At 48.9% G+C, this 27,737-nt stretch overlaps 1 protein-coding gene across 3 annotated transcripts; it reads left to right on the forward strand.

The window, feature by feature from the left end:
• Positions 1-27,338, forward strand: map3k4 (mitogen-activated protein kinase kinase kinase 4). 3 transcript variants are annotated; one of them, XM_036546890.1, is made up of 27 exons: positions 1-208; positions 9,008-9,195; positions 10,146-11,701; positions 12,313-12,573; positions 13,083-13,235; positions 14,584-14,741; positions 14,989-15,105; positions 15,664-15,763; positions 16,210-16,293; positions 16,520-16,789; positions 17,194-17,343; positions 17,794-17,955; positions 18,756-18,889; positions 19,035-19,113; positions 19,464-19,542; positions 19,930-20,023; positions 20,677-20,799; positions 22,283-22,383; positions 22,605-22,685; positions 22,912-23,103; positions 23,654-23,724; positions 23,923-24,039; positions 24,319-24,478; positions 24,759-24,881; positions 25,381-25,487; positions 26,243-26,422; positions 26,673-27,338. In XM_036546890.1, the coding sequence occupies exons 1-27, from the start codon at positions 177-179 to the stop codon at positions 26,691-26,693; spliced, it is 4,893 nt and encodes a 1,630-aa protein (XP_036402783.1). In that variant the 5' UTR covers positions 1-176; the 3' UTR covers positions 26,694-27,338. The 3 variants fall into 3 exon arrangements, with proteins under 3 accessions (XP_036402783.1, XP_036402785.1, XP_036402784.1); XM_036546891.1 differs by lacking the exon at positions 1-208 and adding an exon at positions 376-504; XM_036546892.1 differs by lacking the exon at positions 20,677-20,799.
• Positions 27,339-27,737: the final 399 nt, after the last annotated feature.

Raw genomic sequence — 27,737 nt, forward strand, 5'->3', positions numbered from 1 at the left:
TTGGTAAGATGGCGTCGGCGCACACACAGGCGAGTCTGGACTCTGCAGGCGGATAAGAAAGTGGGCACCGAGGGCGCTGATTTGAGCAGACCTTGCAAGAAAGTGCAAACCGCAGTAATCTTTAGCCTGACATGGTGGGTTCAGTGCACGACTAGAAAATACCCCCTCGCCTTGGTATGGAGCCCCCGGACCGCAGCGATCACAGCAGGTAAGCGAATGGGAGTTATTCTGTGCAATTTACGATCATGAACTACATAGCCGGGACCTGGCCCCTGCCACATTGTGAGCTTGTGGCGAATATCAAAGCATGGCCATGATTGCGCTTGCGCACTTGTAGGTGGCTACCTTCCTGTCAAATAGTGATCAGCGTGCAGTTGCAACCTCCAGTGAAAAGTTGCAAACTTTTGGAAGAAAAAAATTGCAATTATATAAATATATGCATTTGCTTTGCGGTCTGTGGTGAATAGTGAAGGAGCTGGTGAAAATGCTTTTCATCTGAAAAAGGTAAAATTACTACGACGAATTGACTAGAAGGAACAGAACATCAGACTTAGCTAGCCAGCTAGCCAGCGAGCTACCGCTCGCCGTATTGTCTGCTTGCGTAGCTAGCTATCAAGGTAGCATGAAATCCTTTGTAATAAAGTTTTAAGATTAAACTCAAGCGCTGGAAGGTGACACAGTATGCATGCATCTCTAGCCTTCTTCACTTGCTAAACTTGTTTAGCTAACAAGCAAGCTAGCTAAACGTGGTGCACGCAACAGATGATCATTATCGCTCAGTTAACGATTGCTTGGATTTTTATTCTGTCTTTGTCTCCGTGCATTGCGTGATATATTAAATCAGAGATGAAGCACCACGCAGCTTTGCAGAAGCCCTCTAACGTTGTTACGTTGTGATTAGCGCTGGGCTCGCAGTGTGTACCAGGGAAATGTATGTTAGCTAGCTGTGCTCGAACCAAAACTATTAGATAACCCCAGCAGCAACGTGAATCTTCTATTGATATTGGCATTCATAATCTTTACATATGTGATTGAGACTATTCTGTGGGTGTATTAGGCAGCCAATATTACGTAGCGCTGATATTCTGCATTAGTAACTCGTCAGCCCGTTTTATCATCTTGTAGCTTTTGCCTTTATTCTCATCGGTGATTGCTTTCTTAGAGCTGTCTTGCAAACCATTCCATGGGTCAAGGTAATGTTGCTAGCTACCCATTTAACACGATACTAGTAGCATAAGTGTTATTCAGGTGATGCTGTGAGATGTGGCAATTATCTCTACTATCTTACCAGCTATGTAAATTTACTGTAAATGCACTTGTTGGCTCATGAGACTGATTTTGCATTGGGGATTGCATTTGCTTTCAGTGCTTGCTCATTGTAAAATGAAGGAGACACGTGAATGTGTTGACGCCTTTACGGTTTTTGCAGCTAGGCAGCTTTACACTTAATTTTTGAACGCGCCTGATACCGAATGTGATTTAGTCAGGTCGTAATTGATATTGCTAACTAGTTATGTAGGTAGCAATAATTAATACGCTACAAATAAAACGGGAGGTTAGAGTAAAAATATGCCTTAAGTATTGTTGCTCAGTGTACGATGATGAACTGAACTCCAGCTCTTTGTGTTCATTAAACTTGTCGTATTGGATTTCTCCAGTTACAAGGAAACGTTTGAACATGGCTGATGGCGTTGCTGTTTCGTATTGTTGGACTTTGAAACTCCACTCGTATGGGAGTGCCATTGAAGTACGCGCTGCCAAGTTTTCCAGCGAGAAGTGCGTTTTTGTTATCCACATCTCTGTTGACCCCGCACGACGTCATTGCGCGCCTTTGAGGCGACAGATTCTTTGGAATGCGGTGTTGTGTCTGTACAATAGCACCCCTCTCCCACCCCAAACACTTATGCATAGCATTGCACTGATGCGTTGCCCCTGCGCTGTCAAAAGGTAAAACGTAATATTCGGTGTTTTAAATTGTATTTCTAGAATTTCTAGTGTTGTTGTTTTCGTTTAAGCCTGCAAGCAGTGGACGACAGTACACTCGGCTTTTGCAGTCGAGGCACAGAACAGAGCAGACAGTGTCTATTATGAATGGGTGAGAGAAGGGTGGAGAGCGGGGAATATTTTGTTCTGTTCTGTGCTCCATTTGTGGAAGCTTATTGTATTTTTGCACGTGATACATAACCATGCCTGCAGGCACTTCCTGTAAGAAGCTAAGAAACTGGACCTGGCTGGCACTGCCAATGCTCTGGTTTAAAACCTGCTTTAATGGTGTGGGCTGGGTGGGTGGGGAGTAAATACCTTGATGGTGACATGATGTCACACCTCCTCTCACTCTTAGGAAAAGAGGGGCATTTCCTGTTGGATTCGCAGAATGTCTGAGGGGCCCCTTTGTCTAAGAGGGGCACAAACAATGTATGTGTGCAGTGCTCTCTCTCGACATATGTATATGCAAACTTAAAGTATTTATCGTTTGTGTTACTGTCTGGCACATGCAAGGCTAGATAAATGTTGCTTTGGCATTCCCCCCTTCACCCTTCACACACACACACACACACACACACACACACACACACACACAGGCATTCCTGGGATTTCAGAATGTGGCGTGTATAGTGGAGAACACTGCTAGGGCTGGAACTCATTATAACGTATTTATTTGTTAGCAGGCCCCAGAGCCAATTGTGGTGCTAACCACACGCTTCCGAACTCCCAAGACTCTCTGAAATTCTGGGTGCTACCCTCTCTCCCGTGACGTGTGCACAATTACGGCGCTGCATGTGCACATGGATGGCCCGCGGTGCACGAGCTCCAGCACCGCTACAGAGCGCTTGTCGAAGTGACCCGCCTGCCCGGCGACGTTATCACCCAGCCGTCCTTCGCGGAATTTGGGAGCGAGGGAGCATTTAAGTTTGTGTGGAGGGGGGCAAAGTTAAAGTGTGACTTTTTGTCTGCCCCAAACTTGCCCCTCCCCTATCCGGCCCTGTCACGGCACACGCAGATTTGTGAGCCCCTGGAAGAGGAGAGGCTTTACCAGAGCTGTGCGGCTGTGTCTAGGGGTAGGAAGTGGCGTAACATTATCTAGGCTCTTATTGCATGATTTATTTACTTAGTAGAGGCCCACATCCAAGTCCGCTTGCATGCTCCTTGTTTTCCTATGTCGCAAATTACGGCTAGACTTATAGTTTCTTTTACTTGAGGGACTTTGGTGAAGTATCGTACAATCAGATGGTTATGTCAGTGTTCTCGCCCACCTAGACTATGGACTGAGCCCTTGCTCTGCTGGCCAGGCTCCGAAAGCCTGTGTGGTCCTCTGTGTAAACGCATCCTGTGGATGGCCTTTGGCCCGTAGCTGTTGCTGTTATTGCAGGGCCGCATTACTGGGTGCAGGTTTAAGCAGCTCTCCAGCTCCCTCGCGGAGGCCTGGGCGATGACTGGCATTCCTCACATTTCCACATTTCGCTGTTCAGACGCCAGCCACAGGTGTGAGATGTTTTGCGTTCGGTGCTAGAAGGCTTCTTCTTGGTTATTTCAGGAAACCATGATGAGGGTGAAAGCAATCCAGAAGGGCAGGGAGAGGAGATTGCGCCGTTATTCCAGCAAAAAGGAACCCTCTAATTCGTTCAAGGAGCTTATTGTTTCAGAGCACAATTGTTTGTGCAACGGCAGCACTAATTTACTGTCAGGTCTATCCCAGTGGTGTCCTCGCCATTGAAAAGAACAGGATACATAGTTGCGTTTCCTGTCTTATTGGTTGTGTGAGGGTTCATTTCATGTTTTTAGATTCAGCTGTGGTCTAACAGGAATGAGTTTCTTATTTCCTGAAAGATTTGATGTGCGAGTTCAGTGGCTTCTATAGCTCTGAGAAGCATTGTGCAGTAGGTCTGTTGAAAAACGGGCAAACTTGGTAATCAGTTCTCAGGCACATCACTGTGGCGATGGTGCCATCTGGGGTGGCATTGGTTGCGCTATGGTCTCGTTTGTGTTTAGTGCTAGCGCTAGGTGTGTCCTGTTGCCTGTGGCGAGGTGTGCATTTGGTGACATGGTGCTGTTTTTAAACCCGCATGTCAAAGTATAAAATAGTTGAAGACGGTGTTCTCCCCCCTTCCCTGGGCCCCCTAATAGCTTGTGTAACCAGACCACGTGCTAACCTGTCTGTTGAGGACAGGGTAGCTTCAAACGCTCCCGTGTTTGCCCTTGCCGGCTGTGTCATTTGCAGTGTCCTAGACTGCGGCGTGCATTGCGGAGAAGGGCAGGGGCATTAGCGAAAAGGGATCAGTGTGCAGTAGCAGAGAGCGGGGGGGACCCGTCATCTGGAAGGGAGATTGTTGATTGTTTTGGATGGTGCTGTGTGCGGCTGGACCATTTAGCTGGGTCAGGCCGTGGCTGAAAGAAGGCCTTTACAGAACACTTCTGTACTTCAACAGATTGGTCATGCTGAGTTTGTGAGGCTGGGCGCTCAGAGGTGGAGTGGAATTCCTGCAGTTCTAAAGGGCATTTTGCAAAGTGCGAATAATGCAAAGCTGCGCTGGCTAAAGGGGACTGTTGTGCAGATAAATAATATCATGTGCTGTCAAAGGTTGCCCCCGGAAGGCAGAATGTGCAAGACACTTTCCCTGATGAAGGAAAAAAATTTGCGGATTAGAAAAAGGGAGAGACTGAAAGAAATGGAGGGACTGAATGAGACAGAGTGAAAGTGAAAGAGAGGGAGAGAGATTGAAAGAGAAAGAGAGATTGAAAGAGAGAGGGGGAGATAAAGGCATATTTGATTGCCTCTGTGATTTAATAAGCGAGAGGGAGAGAGCAAGAGAGCAGAGACTCCAGGGTGTTTGTCAGGGAGGCAGAGGGAGAGAATGCCGAGTACTGTTCCGGGTGGGGCTGTGTTGTTGGGTTGTGGACTTGCTGTTCCTCAGGCAGGGCGGGGTGCAGTCTGTCTCCTGCTCTCTGCATTATTTCTTCTGGAAGGCAGGGCCCCCCGACTGGCTACCCGTCCTGCTGTGCAGGGTTTTCAAGGGAAAAGGCGCAATTAGGGAGCTGGCGTGTGCCATGTCCCCTAGGCACAGAGGGACGGGGAGAGGGTGGTCTGCTGGTTGGCACAGCACTGACACAGTGAAGCGAAGTATTTATGACAAAGGCTTCAGAGAGAAATAAACAAGTACCCCATTTCAAGGGTTGGATACTGGCTTGCAGGGCAACATGATGTGTGCTTTTTAAACACCCCCACCCCCCATGAGGAGCTAAACCCCCCCTGTGCAGGGATGGGAGTGTGTCATAGGGCAGACGGTAAAAGCAAAACAGGGAGAGTGTGTGTGTGTGTGTGTGTGTGTGTGTGTGTGCGTGTGCGCTTTGGCTGAGCACAGACAGTGTTTGTGACCCAGGCAGCTGCTTCTGAAATGTGCTTTTCAGTGCACTACAGAGGTCAAAGAAGGAGCCAGTTTAAGCAGTCAAATCCTTTCAGAGACAATCAGGTGAAGAAGTAATTGCCTGACTCATAACTGTCAGCATACTTTTAAACTCTGCCCTAATTGGACGTGATTGTTAATGTGCCCAGCTGTCCTTTTATTTCCTGAATTTTGCCGCCTCTGACTCACTGTAACTGGTATGTGTGTGTGCCATGAGCACGTGCATGTGCATATGTGTGTGTGCACTGTGCATGTGTGATTGTGCATGTGTGTACTGCTTTGGAGTGATAGGTCCGCCATATCCATTTTGTTTGCGTTGCGCAGTTTTGTGTCGGAGGGTGCATATGCATGTGGGATGCTGTGTGTGTCAGATGCTGTGTGTGCGATGAGAGAGTGAATTGGAGGGTGTTATCCTGCTCAGTTTGGTGGTGGTGGTGGTGCTGGTGCTGTGTGCTTTGGTTTGGACTTTGTCTCCCACTTCCAGACGGGTGCAATCACAAGCTAACAGGTTCATGATTGCACACGATGTGCAATGTGCAAATTAACATGCGCTTCGAAGTGCTGCAGCAGAAACGCTAAAATCGCTGTCTGTAATATCTCTCTCGTCTGTTCCTCCCTTTCACAAAAGAAAAATACAACCCCCCTCCGCTAACAATCGCTGTTAGTGTGGCCATTGTGAGCGAGGTGCTCACTGAACAGCTGTGACCGGCTTTTTTAGCATGGGGCTTGTGGCCCACGTGTCGTCTGCAGACAATAGGGGGGCCTACCGGTGGGGACAATAGGCTGGTGGATTTTAGAAGGGGGGGTGGGTGGGTGGGGGGCGGTTGGGAAGAACAGGGTCGATACCCCCTCTCCCGCCCAACCCTCGCATGCAGCTTTGGGCCTCCGCCTACACAGAAAGGCAGAAGTTGAGGGTCGTTAATTCCCTCACTTTTCACACGGCTAATTGCCCAGTATGTTTTAATTACAGGTTTTTTTTTTTTTTGTAATTAATTCCAGTCAGTAACAGTTAGCCCTTGAATGCATTTAGGTACCATCTGCAACTGATAAAGCACACTCTTTAATGGCACACGGGGCTTGGCATGAGGGTGTCACGCGGGTGCACTCTTGAACAGGATCGGGCGATTTTTTCGGAAACAGAATCTGCAGGGCTCTCTCAAGCAAACGGAGCTCGGCGAGGCTGGGACTGACTCCCGCGTTCTCACTGCGCTTCTCTGCCTCTCTGCTGTCTCCAGGCAACCAAACAAACAACGGGCAGCTGATGATGTCACAGTTTCCCTAATCATTCCTTGGTGATGCAGTCACCCCTGGTGCTGTACCTTGTGAAAGTCTACAGTATATAAATTGCAGAGTATATAAATGCTCACGTTGTCCTTGTGCATGCACGTTGTGTGTATGCATGTGCATGCACGTTGTGTGTATGCACATGTGCATGCACGTTGTGTGCATGCACATGCACATGCACAGACACACACATTCACAAGTCCCTGCTGGCATGCATGTGCACTGTGCACAAGCAGGCGCACACGCACATACATGCACATGTATATGCTGATTGCACAAGCAGACGTGCATGCAGTGACGACAGACGGACACACAATGTACACAAAGAATTTCGCTCTCTGAAGGAATCTGTGTTGCGACAGCTCAGTTCCATTCTTCCCCGATGTGGTTTATCTGGATGCATGTTTTTCTGTTTGTGTGTATTGGGGGGAGGAGGGGGAGTGTGCTAGATGCGGTTGGTATTTTTCCGAAAGTCTTGGATAGCACCAGATTAATTTTCCGTGCAGGAAGGAAAAAGCGTGAAAAAGTGCTCACTTGCTTCCCAGAAAGTGATTCCAGTGAGGCTCAAAAATAAAAACCAGCTCCGTCCGCAGCCCGGCTCTTGGCACATAGCTGCAGTGACACATGCCATCTTTTGCAACCAGGAGTAGTCAGGAGAATCGTGCTCTTTTATGCTGCTGCACATGGCACGATCACCTGACTTCAGGTTGTTGTTTTTGGATCGGTGCTGCCCACATGATGGACAGAGAATTTCAGGCATCTCAGAAAGATAGGTGTAACGCAGGTGTCCTTAGTGTGTGTGATTGTGTTGCAAACACAGTCACACACACCCATTACTACTGTACCGCTGCTCTGCGGAACTGTTTTCTTGCTCAGCACCTTTTCTCGACGTCATTTTCACAGGCGTGCCAGCGTCCAGCCTGCTTTGCCCCGGTTCAGTGCTGCTTAGCTGGTACTCCCCAAGGGGGTGCTCTTTTGTGCCCTGAAATCGGCTGTTCTGGAGCGCAGACTGTCCGTGATAATTGGATGGATCGAGGCTGTTGCGATGTTACGCACTTAACTGGATGCACATAAGAGGACCAAGTAAAAGTCAGCAGGATTAAAAAGGGAGCAGCTGCACACTGTTCTATAAAACGGAGCGGGCAGCTACGCGATGTGCAGTAATATGGAGTTTACCACAGTACCTGAGGGTGCAGGGGAGTCCGCCTGGTAACGCCTGACAGGAACCGAACTAGCTGCCAATCAGGGGCCTCCTCTTGCGCAAGGGTTTAGCCCCTCCTCCTCACTGTGGGCAGGAGAGGGGCAGATGGGCAGTAGAACTCTCTCTCTCCAGTTCAGCGCTTTCTTGAGTGAAAGGCTTTGTAGGCTCATCCAAGGATTAGTCCACCTCCGTGAAAGGGATCCCGGTGCCCCACTGCCTCCCAGCAGTGACTTGGAGGTGGAATATCCCGGAATCAGATGACTGACAGAGGAGTGTGGAGTGAGAAGTCTCCCGGGCAGCAGGCAGAGTACCCCCACCCCTCCCCAACCCCCCCAGCTTTCTGCTGATCTGCTGTCTTTGCCAGAGCCCCCCCTTCATAATCCTATTAAAAAGCCTTTAGATGCACTTAAGGAGCAAAGCTTGGCCACAGTAATCCTAGCATGCGTTTTGCTCTTCTTTCTTCATATTTGTTTTTTATGTTTCTTACAGGAAGTGTTTTGAGAACATTACCCATATTTTTCCCTCACTATTCTGGTGAAGGCACTTTCAGGACTTTGAGCTGTTAAATGGCAGATGTGAAAAATGAAGTATAATATAATATTTGTACTTTCAATTGCCAAATTGAACCTTTTCCTCAAATCTTTCAACCTCAAAAGGTTCACTTTCATTATCAAGCCATCAAACAGTTTAAGTAAAGAGGCAGAGCAAGAATGGCAATTGTGTCTACTGGTGAAATGTAGTCACAGGAATATAATGTGTAAGTGTCATACAGAGAAGGCTGAGTGACCTTTGACCCTTTAGCAGGTGGCTAGCTGGTTGGCAGGGTATTCAGAGGGCAGTATCTCTGTGTGCGTAATTTTTTTGGTCCTTGTGTGACAAAGGGGTATGCGTGTGTTACTCTTAACTCAATGCACGGGCATTACTTTCACTCAGTAGTGTGTGTGTATATATTTTTGTAATGATTCTGAGTGGTATATGTATGTGTTGCTGTTACGTGTGCGTGTGTGTGCGTGCATGCGTGCATTACATTGACTCAGTGTTAGTTCGACTCTGTAGTGTGTGCATACATACGCATATTTGTGTTGGTCTGACTGAACGGTGTGTGTGTTTGTGTGCTCAGACCGGACAGTTCCTCAGAAGATGCGTCGGCCCGGAGCTCAAAGGTGGATGAAATGTGGGACGCTTCCAGCGAGGACGAGGACGTCCCGTACAGCACCTCCCCACCCTGCACCCGCCGGCAGATAAAACGCATGTCTGGCAAACACCAGAGGAACACCCCAGGCAGGGCCGCCGGGCGCTCACCCAAGGGTAAGGGTCACTCACCCCAAATGTAATGGGCCCAGACCCCCCCCTCATGGAACACCTACAAACACTGAGTGATGAAAAAGGGGGCAGAAACTGATTGTAGATACACATTTGCACGCATACATCAGTTTGTTTTTCCACATTGTCCTTATTATAGCAAGGGGCAGTTTTTCCACAACTTGGCAGTGCTAGTTAGCCTTCTGTCTAGCTAACTGTCTTCTTGCAAAAGTTGTTTCTAGAAAATTTCTGATGCACCCTTTTCTTAGACATGGATTTCAAACATTTTCCCATTTTTTATCACTCACTCGCCAAATGCTTCAAAGATCCAAAGCCACTTTTCGATAAGCGTTTTCTCTGTTGATGTGTTTAATATTGATTTCCTGTGACCGTGGTGAGGAAGTGGGATCAAAGCGGATAGCAAGAGGTGGGTCCAGGGATGAAGAGAGAAAGATGCTGTAAGAGAAGAGTAATGTATCTAGCTAATACGTATTTGGAAAAATAGGCAAGGTTTTTTATTGGTGACTGCATTTGAAAAGAACATTCAAACAGATGATATTCAGACAAAGGGGGTAGTTTTAGCTGACAAATGTGACAGGAATCCTTGTCTGAAGTCATAGGGAAGAAGAAGAACTCTGAGGTTAAAAACAAACATTTCTTTGAGTCAAGTTGGGAATAGGCGATGCCCATAGCAGTAATTGAAACAAGGGACGGAACATGAACTGTTCAGTGGGTTATGCTGCCCTCTTTGTTCTCAAGAGGTAAAAATGTCGTTGTTGTCGTTATTTTTGGGAAACACTCCCAACTCGGTCAACTGGCTTACCTACAAGGGGTGTCGTGTATGTGCACATAACAACCTTAATCATCTTTCCTAGCAGTTTCACTTGAAATGTTATTGTGGGCCCCAAGCATTCTGCAGTAGCGAGTGACTGTGTTATTCTCCCTGTGCGTTTCAGCAGAGAAAGTGTCCCCCTCCAGCCAGGCCCCACACAGAGAGAAGGAAGGCGCTAAGCTGGCTGAGCCCCCAGAGGAGTACAGCTACAAGCAGGGAAAGAAGCAGCGGGCCACCCTGCGCTCCACCGAGCGCGACCACAAGAAGACCTTCCAGGGCTCTTTCATGCTGGACTCCCTTTCCAAGCCCAGCCCCTTCGGATCGCTGGGCATGGATCCCCGGAAGCCCTACCTGAGCCTGGCCTGTGGCAGCGCCAAGATCCCCGTCACCATGCCGCACCCCATGGCCCGCACCCACCGGCAGACGTCCCGCACGGACTGCCCCGCCGACCGCCTCAAGTTCTTTGAGACGCTGCGGCTGCTGCTGAAGCTGACTTCCATGTCGTCCAAGAAAAAGGAGCGCGAGCGTGAGCAGCGGGGCCTGGAGAACACCGCCTTCCTGGGCCAGAACAACGAGGTCATCTGGCTGGAGCTGCAGGCCTGGCATGCCCGCCGCAGCGTCACCGACCAGGACCTGTTCCTCTACACGGCGCGGCAGGCCATCCCCGACATCATCAACGAGGTGCTCCACTTCAAGGTCAACTACCGCAGCCTGGGAGGCGGTGCCGCGGGGGAGGTGGACGCCGAGGCGGATGCCGGGGGCGGGGATCTCGCTGGGGCCGTGCTGGGCGTCGCCGGTGTCTGCCGGGAGGACGAGGAGGGTGGGGTGGGGATAGGGGTCGGGGTGAACTGTGGAACTGAACCCCAGGCTTTCGCTGGCTGCACTCCGGGGGTGGCGGAGGCAGGCGCAGACGCGGGTGTGACCACAGGCGTGACCGCGAGCATGAACACGGACGTGCCCCTGGGCGACTCGCCAGGCTGCCGCGGGCACCTGCAGCGGCAGCGGCTGGCCTTCGAGCAGGTGAAGAGGGTGATGGAGCTGCTGGAGTCTGTGGAGGCGCTGTACCCGTCCCTGCAGACGCTGCAGAAGGACTACGAGAAGTACGCTGCGCGGGACTTCCAGGCCAGGGTGCAGGCGCTCTGCCTGTGGCTCAACATCACCCAGGACCTCAACCAGAAGCTGCGGGTCATGGGCACGGTCCTGGGGCTCCGCGACCTGTCCCGCCTGGGCTGGCCCGTCTTCGAGATCCCCTCCCCCCGCTGCTCCCGGGGCAACGAGGAGGAGGAGGAGGAGGAGGACGACGACGAGGAGAACGACTCCACCGCCACCTTCACGGCGGACAGCGACCTGGACGAGAGGGACCCGGGGGAGGAGGGGGCGGAGGGGCAGGGGGCGGGCGAGCAGTCGCCCTGCCTCACGCCCAAATTCGCCCGGCTGCTGTCGGAGGACGAGCTCCTCTTGGCAGCTGGGGGAGGGGGCGGCTCCCAGGAGGTGACGGGGTTGTTGGAGGGCGTGGCCGGGGCAGGCCGTTACTGCCCCACCTCCATCTACAGGCCGTTCGTAGACAAGGCGCTGAAGCAGATGGGGCTTCGCAAGCTGATCCTCAGACTGCACAAGCTGATGGACCGCTCGCTGCAGAGGGCCCGGGCAGCGCTCCTCTGCCACACCCCTCCACAGGAGGTGAGGCACTGGCCTGTTTGTCTGCAGGCCGGGGGTTTGTCTGCAATGAAAAGCTGATCCACGGTCAGGAGGATATGAACAATGCGATGTGTTTTATGCGATGTATAGTACCAGTCAAAATTTTGGACACATCTTTCTATTTTTATTATTTTCCACATTTTAGAATAATAGTAATAACAGGTATAACACAAATGCAATTATGCAGTGACCAAAAGGTGTTAAACAAATCAAAACCATCTGATATTTTAGATTCTTCAAAGTAGCCAAAAATATGTTTGTTTTTTTTGATAGTCATCAACTTCACCATTTACATTGGTCTAAGAAACAAATTTCAAGCATTTAAGCATAAGTCTTTAGATCAAAATGTCTTTGAATGCATAGTTGCCGTTATCTTAATCAGGTGTGTCCAAACTTTTGGTGGGAACTGTACCTGTTCCAAAAGATAGGAAAAGTGGCAGCAGTAATTCAGTATCCACCAGCTTTGTGATGTGCAGGGAAGTGTTGCAAGCTCTTTTGATTTATTTCCTGCTGTCTTTAAGAAAAAGGCTCTAATAGTGATATATTTGTCATGAAGTGGTGCCATTCTGACCCCGCCTTTAAACACTTTTTAGTATTCGGAGCTCCCGGATGCCCTCCTGTACAGTGACTACCTGCCAGAGCTCTCTCGCCACCTGTCCTGTGGCGGTGCGGGGTTTGAGGACACGGGGGCAGGGTGTGTGTCGTGGGTGGAGCTCCAGGCCATGGACCTGCCCTCCTTCCAGCCGGCCTTCCTGGTACTGTGCCGCGTCCTGCTCAACGTCATCCATGAGTGCCTGAAACTGCGCCTGGAGCAGCGGCCCGCTGGAGAGCCCTCCCTCCTCAGCATCAAACAGGTCTGAGCCACATTCACTGAATCCCTCCCTCCTCAGCATCAAACAGGTCTGAGCCACATTCACTGAATCCCTCCCTCCTCAGCATCAAACAGGTCTGAGCCACATTCACTGAATCCCTCCCTCCTCAGCATCAAACAGATCTGAGCCACATTCACTGAATCCCTCCCTCCTCAGCATCAAACAGGTCTGAGCCACATTCACTGAATCCCTCCCTCCTCAGCATCAAACAGATCTGAGCCACATTCACTGAATCCCTCCCTTCTCAGCATCAAACAGGATTGAACTGTATTAACTTACCCATCTGTTAACGCAAGCCCACCCTCCTCAGTATCAAACACATTTGAGCCACATTCAGCCAAGCTCTCACTCTTCAAACAGATTTGAACCGTGCTCAGTCACTCAACCTTCAGTGTTGGCCTTCACTGAAGCACTCACTCACACTCTCACACTCTTTCATGCTCGGAGTTTGGGGGAATGTTCTGACCTGTTTGAGTGTGTGTGTTTTTCAGTTGGTGCGCGAGTGTAAGGAGGTGCTGAAGGGGGGTCTCCTGATGAAGCAGTACTACCAGTTCATGCTGCGCGGTGTAATCGCAGACCCCGAGGGCCTGCAGACCAACGCCAACATCGATGACTTTGAGGAGGACCTCCATAAGATGCTCATGGTAGGATCTGCTGCAGAACATCACCTCAGCATGCGGAGGGGTGGGTTGCAACTGATCAGACAGGGACCAGGAGGACATGGGAGTCCATTTGAATATCGGAATGGGAATATGGGTTTCATTGGTGGTATTACAGTGGACACTATAGGGCAGATCGGTTCAACATTACTGCAGTGTAGAAGTCTGGAGAGATCCACCTGAAAACTTACCCTGCTGCCCTGAGAAGGGTGTCTGGTCTTGACTGGTACGATGATAGGGTAGATTGGGTTGGAGTGAATATATACAGCACCAGCCAAAAGTTTGGACACTCTTTATTTTTACTATTTTCCACATTTTAGAACAATAGTAGAGAAACAACAAAAATAACAAAAATTGAATTATGCAGTGCGCAAGAAAGTGTTATAAATAAATGAAAAGTGTCTTATATTTTAGATTCTTCTGAATAGCCAGAATAATGTTTTTAAATGAAAATGTTTTGGAAAGAAATTCTTACATAGGCATCAACTTCACTATTTATAATAGTCTAAGAAACAAATTTCAAGCATTTAAGCATACATCTTTACATCAGAATATATTTGAATGCATGTTTCCCATTATCTTAATCAGGTGTGTCCAGACCATTGGCTGGTACTGTGTATATGGTGTGAGTAACATTCTGGTTGGGGTCATGTGTAATTATTTGGCCCCATGAAGACCCCTCTGCCTCAGTGCGTGGCTGGGAAGCGGAGCGGAGTGGGTGGGCGGGGTCGGTAGCCTCTGTGAGTAATGCGTCAGCTGAAGGCGCTTCGGCTGAAGCGCTGCATTCCAGCCTTGAGCTCCCAGAAGGAAATGAAGGTCGAAGTCTATTACAGGCACCCTGCTGATGGTTTAAAGCCCAGCTGATCGTAAAAAAAATTTCCCCGCTGCAGTCACTGACGGTAATAACTTGTGTACAGCGGCGGTGATACTTCCAATGACTCAGTGCCTCTGGAGCAAAAAACTGTTTTCCAGTGAAATGCAATCTCCCTTTGTGTGTGTGTGTCGGTGTGTGTCTGGTTTGTGTGTAAATTGTGGCTACAGTGGTGTAGGGGGGTTTGATTCTAAGTACTACACCTTCTGTGGCTGTACTGTTTGCACAAAGGCTGGTGCAAGTTGCTCAGTAACACTCGCCCTGAAGACATTGCATGCAGCATAAATAGGGACTCACGGTACAGGACATTCCTCTTTATGTTATGGGGTGGAGAATGAGGGCTAGGCCTGCACTGACTGCCGCTGTGTTCCCATCATCACGCTGATGATCACACGGTATGGACGTGTGCGTGCCGGCGCCGCCGTTTCACCTGCGCTCCCTCCTTCCCCCTCTGCCCCGCAGGTGTATTTCGACTACATGCGCAGCTGGATCCAGATGCTGCAGCAGCTGCCGCAGGCGTCCCACAGCCTGAAGAACCTGCTGGAGGAGGAGTGGAACTTCACTAAGGTCATCACGCCTTACATCCGGGGCGGCGAGGCCCAATCCGGACGCCTCTTCTGGTCAGTCTCTCACACTGGCATACCTGTGTCTCACCCACCTTGGGTTTTATCAACTTTGTATGTTTGTGTTTTGTATAGCGCATAGTGTGCAGTACACATAATGCCCTGGTTTAGGATTTTGGTAGCTCCTTTTGAGTCATTGCATGCATTCTGAAATCATACTTCTGACTCAACACCATGTATGTCATGTGCATAACCCTCCCTTGTGTTTTTGGTTTGCCACTCACCCCCAACCCTCTTCTTACAGTGACATAGCTGGCATGCTTCTCAAATCCACTGGGGAATTCCTGGACGCAGGGCTGCAGAGAAGTGGTGATGAATTCTGGGAAAGTGCCGACGACAGCACTGCCTCTGATGAGATCAGGTGGGACTCAAGATCAAGACCAGCTTAAAATGCCATCCTAATGATTTTTGGAAAAAAATTTTTTGGAAATTTTGGATGACTCGCTGTACTGTTACCAGGGGTTTAGTGTCCATATTGGCTGATACCAGGCATCTATTGGAAATCACTTTAAACTTTGACTGGTCTTTTGCATCACATGGCAAACAATGCAGTTTACGAGAAGTAATGGGAGCATGATTTTGCCATGTCTCTCTCTCTCTCTCACACACACACACACACACACACACACACACACACACACCCAAATATACACAGGCTGCAGTATTGTCACTTAGCAGACACAAGAGCGACTTATATAGGTTGCATATTTTATCCCTTTATATGGCTGGATATTTATGGGGAAAATTCTGGGTTAAGTACCTTGCACAAAGGTACAACAGCAGTGGCCGAGTGGGGTGCCTCTTTCCCTTAGGTTGCAGTCATACTTTGTGTTTTATCTGTCTGGGATATGTGTGGGTATTGTGTCTGGCACTGTGGTAACATCGCAGCCTCGTTGCTGATGCCATGTGTTCCCGGTAGGCGTTCAGTCATTGAGACGAGCCGCTCTCTGAAGGAGCTCTTCCATGAGGCGCGTGAAAGGGCTTCCAAAGCGCTCGGCTTCGCCAAGATGCTCCGCAAGGTGAGACCGGCATTCTTCCATCTCCTGAGGGCTGGTACTCTAAAATGTAGTTGGTGTGACAATCTGCTTTTTTAAAATTTGGTTCAGACTCTGTGGTTTGTGTGGCAATGCCATTTTCTGTGTTTCACAGCGTATGTTGGTTTTTTTTTAAGCATAGCTGCACTTTCATCAGGTCACTTTGTTTTCATTTTCACTGTTTGTTCCACTTGTTTTAGTTAAACGTCTCTTTGTTTGCAACTTTTGGATTACTGATTTAGCTTGGCTCTTGGGAAAAACTGTTCGTATTTTGTTAATCCACCTGTTATCTTGCATGTTGTGTACATATAGTCTATATTTTATAGTGATGTTTATATTTAACATTTAGTTAAGTGTGTCCACACTTACAAAGTCTCAGGGGTTGGGTTTCTCCCCCTTCATTTGCTCATCTGTGCTCTCCCCATCCTCAGGACCTGGAAATCGCTGCTGACTTCAGCATCACCAGCGGAGTGCCGGCGCTCCTGGAGGCTCTCAAAGAGAAGAATTATGTCAAGGTAAGAAGTTGCAGGGGAGTTTCCTCCCTTTCTCTCTCTCCCATTTCTACCTCACCCTCTGTCCCTCTGTCATAGTCCAGGTAGTTGTCTCAGTCTGGGCAGATGATGTGTTCAGTGTAATGTCTTGTGCTGTGCTGTTCTGTTTGTCGGTAATGTGATGTGCAAGCCTGCTTCAGGCTCCGCAGTGTCCTGTCTGCCTCACCTGCCTGGCCCTGCTTCTCTGCAGGTGCAGATCCCGGGACTGGAGGAGCTCCAGGTGTTCGTCCCGTCTGGCCTGGCCTCCCAGCGGCCCGTCATCCTGCAGCTCCTCAATGCGGCGGCTGGGAAGGACTGCTCCAAGGAGCCCGACGAGATGGCTGACGACGAGGCCTACCTGCTCATGAGCAAACAGGGAGCCGGGGATTTGCCTGCCGAAGCTGACTGGGCGCAGTGGGAGGGAGCCCTGCTAAAGCTGGTGCCTCAGATGGAGACGGTGGACACGCTTAGGTCCATGAAGGTATGCCGTGATTCTTGCAGCAACACTTTTTTTAATGCCCATTCTTCGAATACCCCTGCTTTATTAAAATGAAATGGAGGGAGAAGATTTGTGACACAATTAAATTACACGATTGATGTTGCTGGGTGTTCTGTGACCCTTTTTTCTTAGGCCTTTCCCTTATAATATATAATATATGTAAAAGTGTTGATGCTTGATTAATATCGTTGTGTCACACAGGGAAGGCTTTATGTCAGGACCACCCTGTTCAGCATCATTTACACAGTGTCTTGAATCTTGTGAACTCCCTGCTCATCCTTGCATTCCTCTAATACTTATTCTCCTCCCCCTCCCCTCTGTCTTGTCCCTTCCTCTCCCTCCTGTCTCCTCTGCTCCTCTTCCTCCCCTCTCCCCCCGGTTCTCAGGTAGAGAACCTGCTGTTGATTGTGATGCAGTCGGCTCACCTGGTCACCCAGCGCAAGGCCTTCCAGCAGTCCATGGAGGACATGCTGACCCTTAGACGTGAGCAGACGTCCAGCCAGCCCCTCATTGCCGGAGCGCTGGAGCAGCTAAAGGTACCGCCCTCCAAACCACGCAGCGCGACCGCCAACGGCCCGTCATGGCGCCAAACCGCCTGTCACACGCACAGTCTGTCGGGCGCGCTTCCAGGCTCTCTCGCTACCCTGCCGACCCGTCATACTGTCTGTAAGGGAGGCTAGTGCGCCTGCAGTCTCGCACTGTGGGTTTGTGAACACAGGTGTGTTGGGTCAAGTTCCTCAGGTATGACAGCACAGCTAGTTTTGTGTCGTGATTAACCAGAAGTACGCCTGCAGTTTAAAGACTGCACATATGTCAAGCTGCCTGATGCAGCTACAGTGCCAGTTGTGAAAAGTGAAAGGGATTTTCAGGTCAGAAGTTTTTTGATAAGGCCCTCTTGAGTTCTTGTATGGTAAAGTTGTGGTAAGGAAGACTGAGAGATGGAAGGCTTTTTTTTTTTTTTAATACCCCCAACCCTGCTTTCTCAGAACGAGGCCCTGCAGCTGTGCATTAAGATCAACACAGCCATCGACCGGGTGGAGATCATGTTCACCTCTGAGTTCCAGGCTGAGGTGGATGAGTCCGAGTCTGCCACCCTGCAGCAGTACTACAGAGAGGCCATGATCCAGGGCTACAACTTCGCCTTCGAGGTCAGTGGTCAGGGGTTCAAAGGATCAGGCGTGCCACAGGCAACATGGCCTTCTATTGGGGTAGCAGGGTTTCAGTCACACCCCTGCAGTTAACAAATGAAGTTCTTATGCTGCAGCACCGGTGTGGGCCCAGTGCAGTGATGTTCCTAAAGCGTAGTTACATTGTGAGAATGTTATTACTTGTGTGTGGAAGGACTCGCATTGTTTAACTTCACTGATCTTTCCCCGGTTTGCTCGTATAGTACTCTGATTCTTTTTAAGGTTAGGCTCCATACAGAATAAACTCTAGGACACACACACACACACACAAACACACACTCACACACTTGTATAGATATCAGTGCATGTCCACTCATTTATGTTCACTCCAAGACTCTTGAAACACCCACTCTAATATAATACAACACTGCAACTGACTTTTCTCATCGGAAACTATGAAGGACATCCAAAGAACCATACATGACATGAATGTGTCAGTGACTTTAAATCTCTTCCCAGTGATTCATTTGTACATAGAAATAGAGTTTCAGACAGTGGGGAAAAAACTGTTTGATTATTTGAATACCCAATGCTGTATGTATGTGCAGAACTGAGACAAAATGAGGGCGGTTTTTTGATCACTTGAAGATTGAAGTTGAAGATGTCCAGATTTTTTCAGAAGGTTGCTAGTATCTGCATGTGCAAGTACTATGTGGGAGATGTCTCACGCCTAATGTAGGGGATAATTCCCTGTATTTCAGTAATAAAGACCTAGAGTGCTAGATTGTGTTGAGTCATGGGTTTTGTGCTCTGTGTTACAGTACCATAAGGAGGTGGTGCGCTTGATGTCAGGGGAGTTCCGGCAGCGGATTGGCGAGCGCTACATTGCCTTTGCTCAAAAGTGGATGAATTACGTCCTGACCAAGTGCGAGAGTGGGCGGGGCACACGACCCAGGTGAGGTGGATGTCACTATGGCAACCATGCAGCAAAGATGGGGGGGCATGAAAGTCATGGAAGGTGCTTGTTTATCAGTGTCTGGTAGGGCTGTGCGGGCATTTTGGAGTATTTGTCATGTAATTACATTCATTTTTACACACAGATGGGCTACTCAAGGCTTTGACTTTCTCCAAGCAATTGAACCTGGCTTTATTTCAGCACTGCCTGAGGATGACTTCCTGGTAACAAAAAATATTTACTGTGGTCTGATTTTTTTTTTCTTTTGTGTGTATGCGTGTGCTTGTGAGAGTCAGTGTACCAGTATAAAGCAAGTCTATGTTGTGAAGGTATGAAACTGATTAACTTGAATGGGCATGTGTATGGCGTGTGTCCACACGTGTTTTCATGCACGTGTGTCTGTAACATTGTTTTTTTATTTTTGGATCAGTGCTGCGCAGGTTCACAAATCTGTAAATCATCTGAATGGGTTATTCAGCTCAATGAGCCCATTATTTCAGCTGATCCAGATCTGTGAATCTGTGCAGCATCTGTCCAGCTCTGGTCCAAAAACAACAAGCCCGTTGTCTTTCAGAGTCTGCAGGCACTAATGAACGAGTGTATTGGTCATGTGATCGGGAAGCCTCACAGCCCTGTCAGCGGCCTCTACTTTGGTAAGAGCCTCTCTCCTGCCATGCCCACCACTTGTCATTGTCTGATTGGCCTAGAGTGAAACTTTAATTGTATTTCAACAGACATTTATAGGAATGTGTCTTAGTAATATAAGCATTAATTAGAGTGAATGGAGCTCACAGGCCTGTGTGACTTGTGTTGTGAATAGCCTCCATTGCTTTAAGTTACTGTGACATGAGAAACACCGATTTTATTCACAGAGAAGAGAAGCACAGATGACTGACTCTCATTGAGCGTGTCTCAGTGTTGAAGCTCCTCCGCTGAGAGTCTGCCAGCATAGACACGCACACCACAGTGCCTTTCTGTTTAGCTGAGTCACACAGGAAGTGCGCCTTTTGGGAGATGAGTAAATTTATTCCTCTTTTCAGCACCAAGGAATAACCCCCGACCCGTAAAGGTGCCTCGCTGCCACAGTGACCCCCCGAACCCCAACCTGTTCATCCCCAACACCGAGGGTTTCAGGTATGCTGTGGTATGCACATGACCACTGCCCCCCCCCCCTTTCACAGCAGGGCTGATTTGTCTGTGTGTGAACTTTTTTCCCTGCATGTTTTTCCTCACTTTTCATTTGCAATCAGTGGGAATTCAATCATGTGGGGAAGTTTAGAGTAACTGCTTATTGGTGTGTTAATACCATAACACTGTTACCATAACATAACATAGTAACATATTACTATTAAGTGTTAACAGCTGGAAAAGCTATAAATGTTGTGTGTGTGTGTATTTGTGTGCACCTGTGGCGGGCTGTAATTTATGGTAGCATTTCTCCAGCTTACAGCAAGATGTCGCTCTTGGTGGCTAAACCAGCTGCACCAGCTAGATTGGTGACACCTTGTCCACCAGTTGAACTGCTTTAAAAGTAAATGTATGGAGAAAGATTATTCAGTGAGGAGCTGCACGTGTAGTGGTATTCTGGTGCGAGAGCGTGTGTATGCGTGTTAGCTTTGTGTGTGTGTGTGTGTGTGTGTGTGTGTGTGTGTGTGTGTGTGTGTGTGTGTGTGCGTGTGCGTGTGCGTGCGCGCGTGCGCGTGCGTGCGTGTGTGCGTGTGCGTGTGTGTGCATCCCTCCCCTGCGTTGCGCGAGGCAGAGATCGTCAGTTTGTTTCTCTGCCACAGCTCTAGGAGTCTCCCCTGCGACCTTCGGACCCCGCTGTGCCCCACCGGCCCCCGCCCTGCCCCGCAGGGCCCCGGGGAACCCGGCCACTCCAAACCGCCCTGCAGCACCCCCAATGACGTCAGGTAGCCCTGCCCCACCCCAAACCCCCGTGTGACCCGCGCAGTATGCCGCCCTCTCCACCCCCCCTCCGTGGCTACCGTTCCGCTGCCTGCCGCGGCGCCCCCTGGCTTTTGTGCCGTTCCATTTGCATTGAGCAAAGCTAACCGATTAATCATCTGTTTTGATTGATCGATCAGTTTAAATGCATTGACTCATTTGTTTTTACTCATCCACCCACTCATCCAACAGCAGAGGTCATATTCGGAACAGAAACGCGTATCAACGAGGTGTCTTATTACATTCCCACATTACGCTGCCATGTTTCACATTTTTAATGTTGCTTTGAGGACGCCTCCATCCAGATTGACTCAACTCCCACTTTGTGAACATTTTACACATAGTTACTGACGTGGTTCAAGTTAAGTACCTTGTTATGTCCTAAGTACAAGTCATGTCCCACCCCAGTTACAGAAACCTGCGGTCCTCTAGTGATGAGCGTAGTTCACTGCCACAGCTAGAGCACTGACCCCATTTGCTTGGAGGAATGTTGGATGCTGAGACTGAATGACTGACAAAGGAATTTTAAGGCCTCAGTGTACAGGTTGTAGCCAAACCGATACAAAGGGGAAATGTTTGGAGAAATGTCATTTTAGACTCTTGCTGTGCATGGAGGTGCAAATGGTGCTAGTAAATGCTACCATTGGAAGAGGAAATGACTGAGAGACTGATTCTCTAACCCTGGAGCACGCTAACAGTGTGGCTTACATCCCAGTTTTGATTGTTTTTTTTGTTTTTTTTTTCTTCCCCATGTAGACATTTCTGTTTCTTGCCTGAGGAAAGCATGCTTTCCAGTGCATGTGACATGTGTGTCTTTCTCTTCTGACTGAGTGATTGAGGCATATAAGGAGGGGTGGCGTGGGGGTGATATGGCTGGTAGTCATGGTTACAGAACAGCGTGACAGTACATTTGGTGATGACCTTGCTGTAAATCAACAAATGTGTGGAAGCACAAGGGGCAAGCAGTGAGAAGCAGCGTTTTGATCGCCTGCTCATTGGACACACAGTAGGTGCTTCTGTTATCGAATGCTTGGAGCTATGCGGTCTGTGCATACTTATCACAGTTAAGTGCATGGTTGTCATCAGACTCATGTCAGACTGGCTGAAAAAGACTAGCTGGATACAGAACTGTTTCAGATGATTGGAGAGACTGGAAGGAGGGGTGGGGCTAGCGAATGACATCACCATCACAGCCTAAATCCCCCACAGATATGTAAATGTGTGTGTTGGGGTGGCTGAATGCCCTGCTCCTGTTTTGTGGGTCTCCATGGGCCATTGATGCTGTGGACGTGTGACAGAATGGCACAGCACTGTGGATCTGAATGAGAGGGTTTAGCGTCAGTATGGTTGGGGGAACCCTGAGTTTATGTAGATGGCGGGGGGGGGGGGGGGTGGTTAAGTGGTGGACATGGTGTTGCTGACCCTGTCCGCCTCTCCCACACCACACAGAGGATCAAACCTCCACGAGAACGACCGGCTGTCGTCGGTGGCGGCGGAGCTGCAGTTCAAATCCCTAAGCCGCCACTCCAGTCCAACAGAGGACAGAGAAGGTGGGAGAGCATGTCTGTTTTTCCGTCTGTCTTGTCTTTCTGACAAACTCACACCCTTAGCTGTCCTTGTTCGTCTGTGTCCTTATCCTTGTCCTGGTGTAACCTGTGTCTGCAGGATAGAATTCAGTTCATTGCCCTTCGGGACCACTATCCAAGATCTCCCTTGTTTAGTCTTACTTTTGTAGTTCCTCTGATCGCCTGTCTGTCCGTCTTCCCTCCAGAGCCCTCGTATCCAAAGGGAGACCCCAACACCACAGCCCGACGCAGCTGGGAGCTTCGCACCTTCATCAGTCAGTCTAAGGGTGAGAAGTGAGAGTTTAGGCTGCCCTCTTAAGCTTGGGATAGGCGCAGCAGTCCTTCCTTCTCACAGCGTGTCTACCTCAGAGGATCATCAGCCTCTGCATTATTACATCGTGGATCACCAGGGGGCAGCATTGTCATTGAGTAATCTGTTTATAATTTCCATATTTTTCGCCCTGATGTGTGTGTTCACTGTACTCCCCTTTTCCACCGTTCCTCCGCTCTCAGACACGGCCGCGCGGCAGAGCCCCATGGAGGCGGTGCGCCGCTCCATCCGCTCCTTCGAGGAGAAGCGCTACGCCGTCATGAAGCAGCGCAACATCATCGGCCAGGTGTGCCACACGCCCAAGTCCTACGACACCGTCATGCACGTCGGCCTGAGGAAGGTCACCTTCAAGTGGCAGAGGGGCAACAAGATTGGTACGACATGCCCGGGCTCCCTGTGCTCTTGACTATCCCCATCATTTCTCTTTCTCTCCTCTTTATCCCTCTTGCACTCGCTTGGTAAGCTTCTCCTCTCCGTTCAGTCCTCTCGTCTCATATCCGCAGTTGCGGTTTTGCAGACACACCATGCACTTCTCCTTGGTTAGTTTTATTGATGCACGGTTATCACATCCATGGTTCCAGTGTTGTAGATATATGGGTTGTCCTCCCCTTCGTATTATTGGATGCAGTGTGTTTGAGGACTGACAGCTTGGAAATTGTGAAAAGGCAGCTAATGAGCAGTCCTAGAGATGATTGAGGGTCACACTATCTTTTTAAGTTTTGTTGGTCTCCTGTGGATATATTTGTGGGGGCAGTTAAATCTTGGAAATGGTGTGATGAGACCTCTGTCAATGGTGCTTTGTGTTGTCAGCTGACACAGGGCTGGAGAATGACAGTTAAAGATAGCTCCCTCTGATGGTGAGGACAGGTACATTTATATACACGTATAGTCTCCACAATTCTCTTCTGTTGAATTCACCCACAGGTGAAGGGCAGTATGGGAAGGTATACACCTGTATCAACGTGGACACTGGAGAACTGATGGCCATGAAGGAGGTGGGTGTGCTGAAATGACAAGGGAGCGATGACCTTGTGTTCAAGCTCACAAACTGATTTTTGGAGCACATGTGTGTACAGCAAGCTGTGACTTGAGCTTGCTTTGAGCTGCTTTGAAACTGTGTTTATGCGTTAAAAAATAATCTCAAGTAGTTATGTCTCAATAAGCAGTTATGTCTCTGTATCTGATGAATCAAGATAAGGTTCCAGCCCAACGACCACAAGACGATCAAGGAGACAGCGGATGAGCTGAAAATTTTCGAGGGAATAAAACACCCCAACCTGGTCCGCTACTTCGGGGTGGAGCTCCATCGGGTGAGGGAACGGTCGCAGCTTGTGTCTCGTGTGTGCCTGTCTGTCTGTCCAATTCTTTTACTCTTTGAATCTGTCAAAGAGTAGTGTATGAGTGTCTTGCTGTCTCCCGTGCTCTGTGCGTTTACAGATGTATGTCTTTATGGACTGCCCTGTGTGCATGTCTGTCCCTCTCTTTCCCCCTGTGATTACAGGAGTCCTGTGTCCTCTTGGCGTGCCGTGTACTTGAGCACAGTGGTTGTGCATCTCTGATTGTCTTTTTCCTCCTCTCTGTGCTCACAGGAGGAGATGTACATCTTCATGGAGTACTGTGACGAGGGGACCCTGGAGGAGGTGTCCAGGCTGGGCCTTCAGGAGCACGTCATCCGCCTCTACAGCAAGCAGATCACCACGGCCATCAACGTGCTTCACGAGCACGGCATCGTGCACCGTGACATCAAAGGTCAGCCCGGTTCCCGCGGCGACCGCACATAGCCTGCCCGCTGTTCTTTCTTTCTTTGTTGCATCAGGGCCTGAAGCTGGCACAGCGCACACCTCCGCACACTGAAGCGTGACATGGATTCTCTCTCTATTTAAATGCATTTTTAATGCGCCCACAGCATAAGTATGGCTTTGTGCTGTCATAAAGAGGAAGTCATTTAACCTGACTGTTGAACTGAATTGAAAACATTGTCGCAGGGCAGTTTTAATATTTCATTGACACGCTACCCCACCTACCCCAGGAGCCAACATCTTCCTGACGTCATCGGGCCTGATTAAGCTGGGCGATTTTGGGTGTTCAGTGAAGCTGAAGAACAATGCACAGACCATGCCGGGCGAGGTGAACAGCACGCTGGGAACAGCAGGTGAGGACACAGAGTAAGAGGAGGAGGCGTGGTTCGCCCATAGGACTCCAGAGAGGTAGTGCCTGATGCCTTGATCAACTAAATAAAATGAGTGAATGGGTAAATTGACACTGAAAGTGATGAAAGGATAAGGAAACTGTGTTAAGAGCAAAACTACTTTTACATCATGTCTAAGACAGTGGGCTGCAGTGGGCATTGGAGGCAGTGTGCTTCGTAGCCAGCAGGTGGTGCCACTGAGTCCTTTGTGGTGTAGATGGCTTGGAGCTATTTAATTATCATGAGCCACTCTTCACGTGGGAACTGGTGTAAATTTGCATAGTTTATCAGTGAATCTTTACTGGTGAGCTTTTACAAACAGGAGAGTACCTTCCTCTGGAAGTCAGGTAGTGCTATGTAGAGACAGGGAGGCCATGCATGGTGCCATGAGGTACTGTTCCTGTGGTTGCCATGGGTTTTCCTCCACTTGGATGTAAGTCAAGTCTCTCTCTCTCCTTCCCAGCATATATGGCACCTGAGGTCATTACCAGGGCAAAGGGCGAAGGTCACGGGCGAGCGGCAGACATCTGGAGCCTGGGTTGTGTCCTCATTGAGATGGTGACAGGGAAGGTAAAGATTGAGCCCTCCCTCTTCCTTCTCTCTCTCTCTCTCTCTCTCACCTCCCGTTGACTCATTCATTCCTCTCCCACTCCTGTTGCACGTTCTGTTTTGCGTGCAACTCGATCTGAATTCTCATCTTCATTTTCACAGAAAAGGCTGTGTGTATACACAAAACAGCTTTACTGTGTTATCCCACATATACAAACAGATAGTCCAGCGTTTTAACAACGCATAATTCAAATCTCATTTCCTAACCTAGCCCTTTGTCCACGCTGGTTAGGTGGGCATCACACCTTTCAGGAGTGTTAGTGCAGCTAAACCAGACTGCTCCTTTGGAATTTCTGTGCTTGCCTACACACGTTGAGTTGGCCCCTGTCAACCGACACTGAAAAAACCTTTTGGAAAAACAGTCACTTGGATCTGCCCTGATTCCAGTCCTGAGCTGATACAGATCTGACTCCAATGGCCTGTGCAGTTAAAGGGCTCCTGATGTGGGGGGAAATGTTACTGTTACCTTTTTTAGTTTACTTGTGCGCAAGTTAACATGTGCATCTGATCAGAACAAACTTGAGATTAAGTCTGGGTATTCTGCAGTTCTGAAAAGGTCTAATTATTCGAAAATGAACTCCAGGGAAAGTGCGGTTATGAAGACCTACTACATTCTACACAGCCTAGGCTTGTTTTCTCAGCAAACGAAGGTGCCTTTTTGACCAGTTATAACACTGATGGCGACTGATTATCTGTCCGTCTGTTTGTGAGCGCAGAGGCCGTGGCACGAGTACGAACACAACTTCCAGATCATGTACAAGGTGGGCATGGGCCACAAGCCGCCCATTCCGGAGAAACTGAGCACTGAGGGGAAGGACTTCCTGGGTCACTGTCTGGAGAGCGACCCCAAACAGCGCTGGACTGCCAGCACACTGCTGGACCACCCCTTTGTCAAGGTCAGACACACACACTTACAGCACACCTGAGGAGTCAGACTGCACACACGTTTTCAGCACACCTGTGAATTCACACACTCACACACATACAAACTTCTGGAACACACCACCACCATCATTATGCACATGCTCTACAGACATTATGTCTGCAAATGGATACATGCACAGTGGAATCAGATGGAATGAGTTTTGGAGGCAAAATATGAAACCTGCAGAAATCATACAGCATTCTCTCTTGCTCCAACTGCAGGTCTGCACGGATGAAGAATGAAAACTGTCCTGGGCCTACTCGCCTGTACAAACACCAAGCACTACTGTAACATGTAATATTAAATGTAATATTTACAAGGAACTGTGTTCTCAATTATCAGGTGGAAGAGGAAGGCAGTTTTTTAAAAGGGTGTAGAGCCATCATGGCTTTGCTGATGGACTCTGGCAGTCACCCTTCCCAGCATGCAACTCTGGAAGATGTTGAGCAGAACAGCGAGTCTTACATTGTACAGTTCCAGGGGGCATTGCTTTGTACATACTGTAAGAATGGGAATGGGTGCGATCCTTGTATAAATATTGTAAAGCTTAAGTAATAGCCATTTCTGGATCTGTTGTTCTTAATGATAACTAATAAAAAAGCAACAAGAATATATTAAAAAAAAATAATAAATCCAAAGCAGTTTTTTTTGGAAGCTGTCTCCCTCAGCAGACACAGGAGCAGCCAGATGTGTGGAAAGAGGGATGATGGAGAGAGTGTGAAAGGAAGGAGAAGAGTGGAGCTGGGGCTGCAGTGGGAGAGTGGAAACTAGACTCATCCGCTTCGCCTCTTAGGGGGATCAGGCTAAATTCGAAAGAAAAGGTATGAAAAGTTCCACAGAGGCCGTGAACTAGAGGGGGCGGGTAGTTGTGGCACGGTTGTGGCATAAGGCTTAGCGTATACACAACCACACTGTATATTTATGTACACATATACATGACATCTGTGTCAGAGGCAAGACTTGGATCCTGTTTTTTTTTTTTTTTTTGCTTTGCTCCAATGCTGCTGGTTATCAGCCTCATGCAGAAACTGCCGCCCATGGAACAAGTGCTGGTAGAGTGAGTGTGTTTGACTGGAGCCTGTCCAACAAACGAGAACACTGTGTTCACTTCCTGCTGCTGAGCACAGGAACAAACAGGCGTGCACACACACAGACACACACACACACTTTGCTGACTATTCTGCTCATGAGAGGTGCCATCATATTTACTGTGCACCAAACCCCTGTTTTGAAAATGTTTTTCGAGCATTTGGTGCCTCAACAGTCTGGAGTTTTGCTATGTGTGC

This window comes from Megalops cyprinoides, chromosome 15 (genome assembly GCF_013368585.1).
Source record: "Megalops cyprinoides isolate fMegCyp1 chromosome 15, fMegCyp1.pri, whole genome shotgun sequence".
Taxonomy (NCBI): domain Eukaryota; kingdom Metazoa; phylum Chordata; class Actinopteri; order Elopiformes; family Megalopidae; genus Megalops; species Megalops cyprinoides.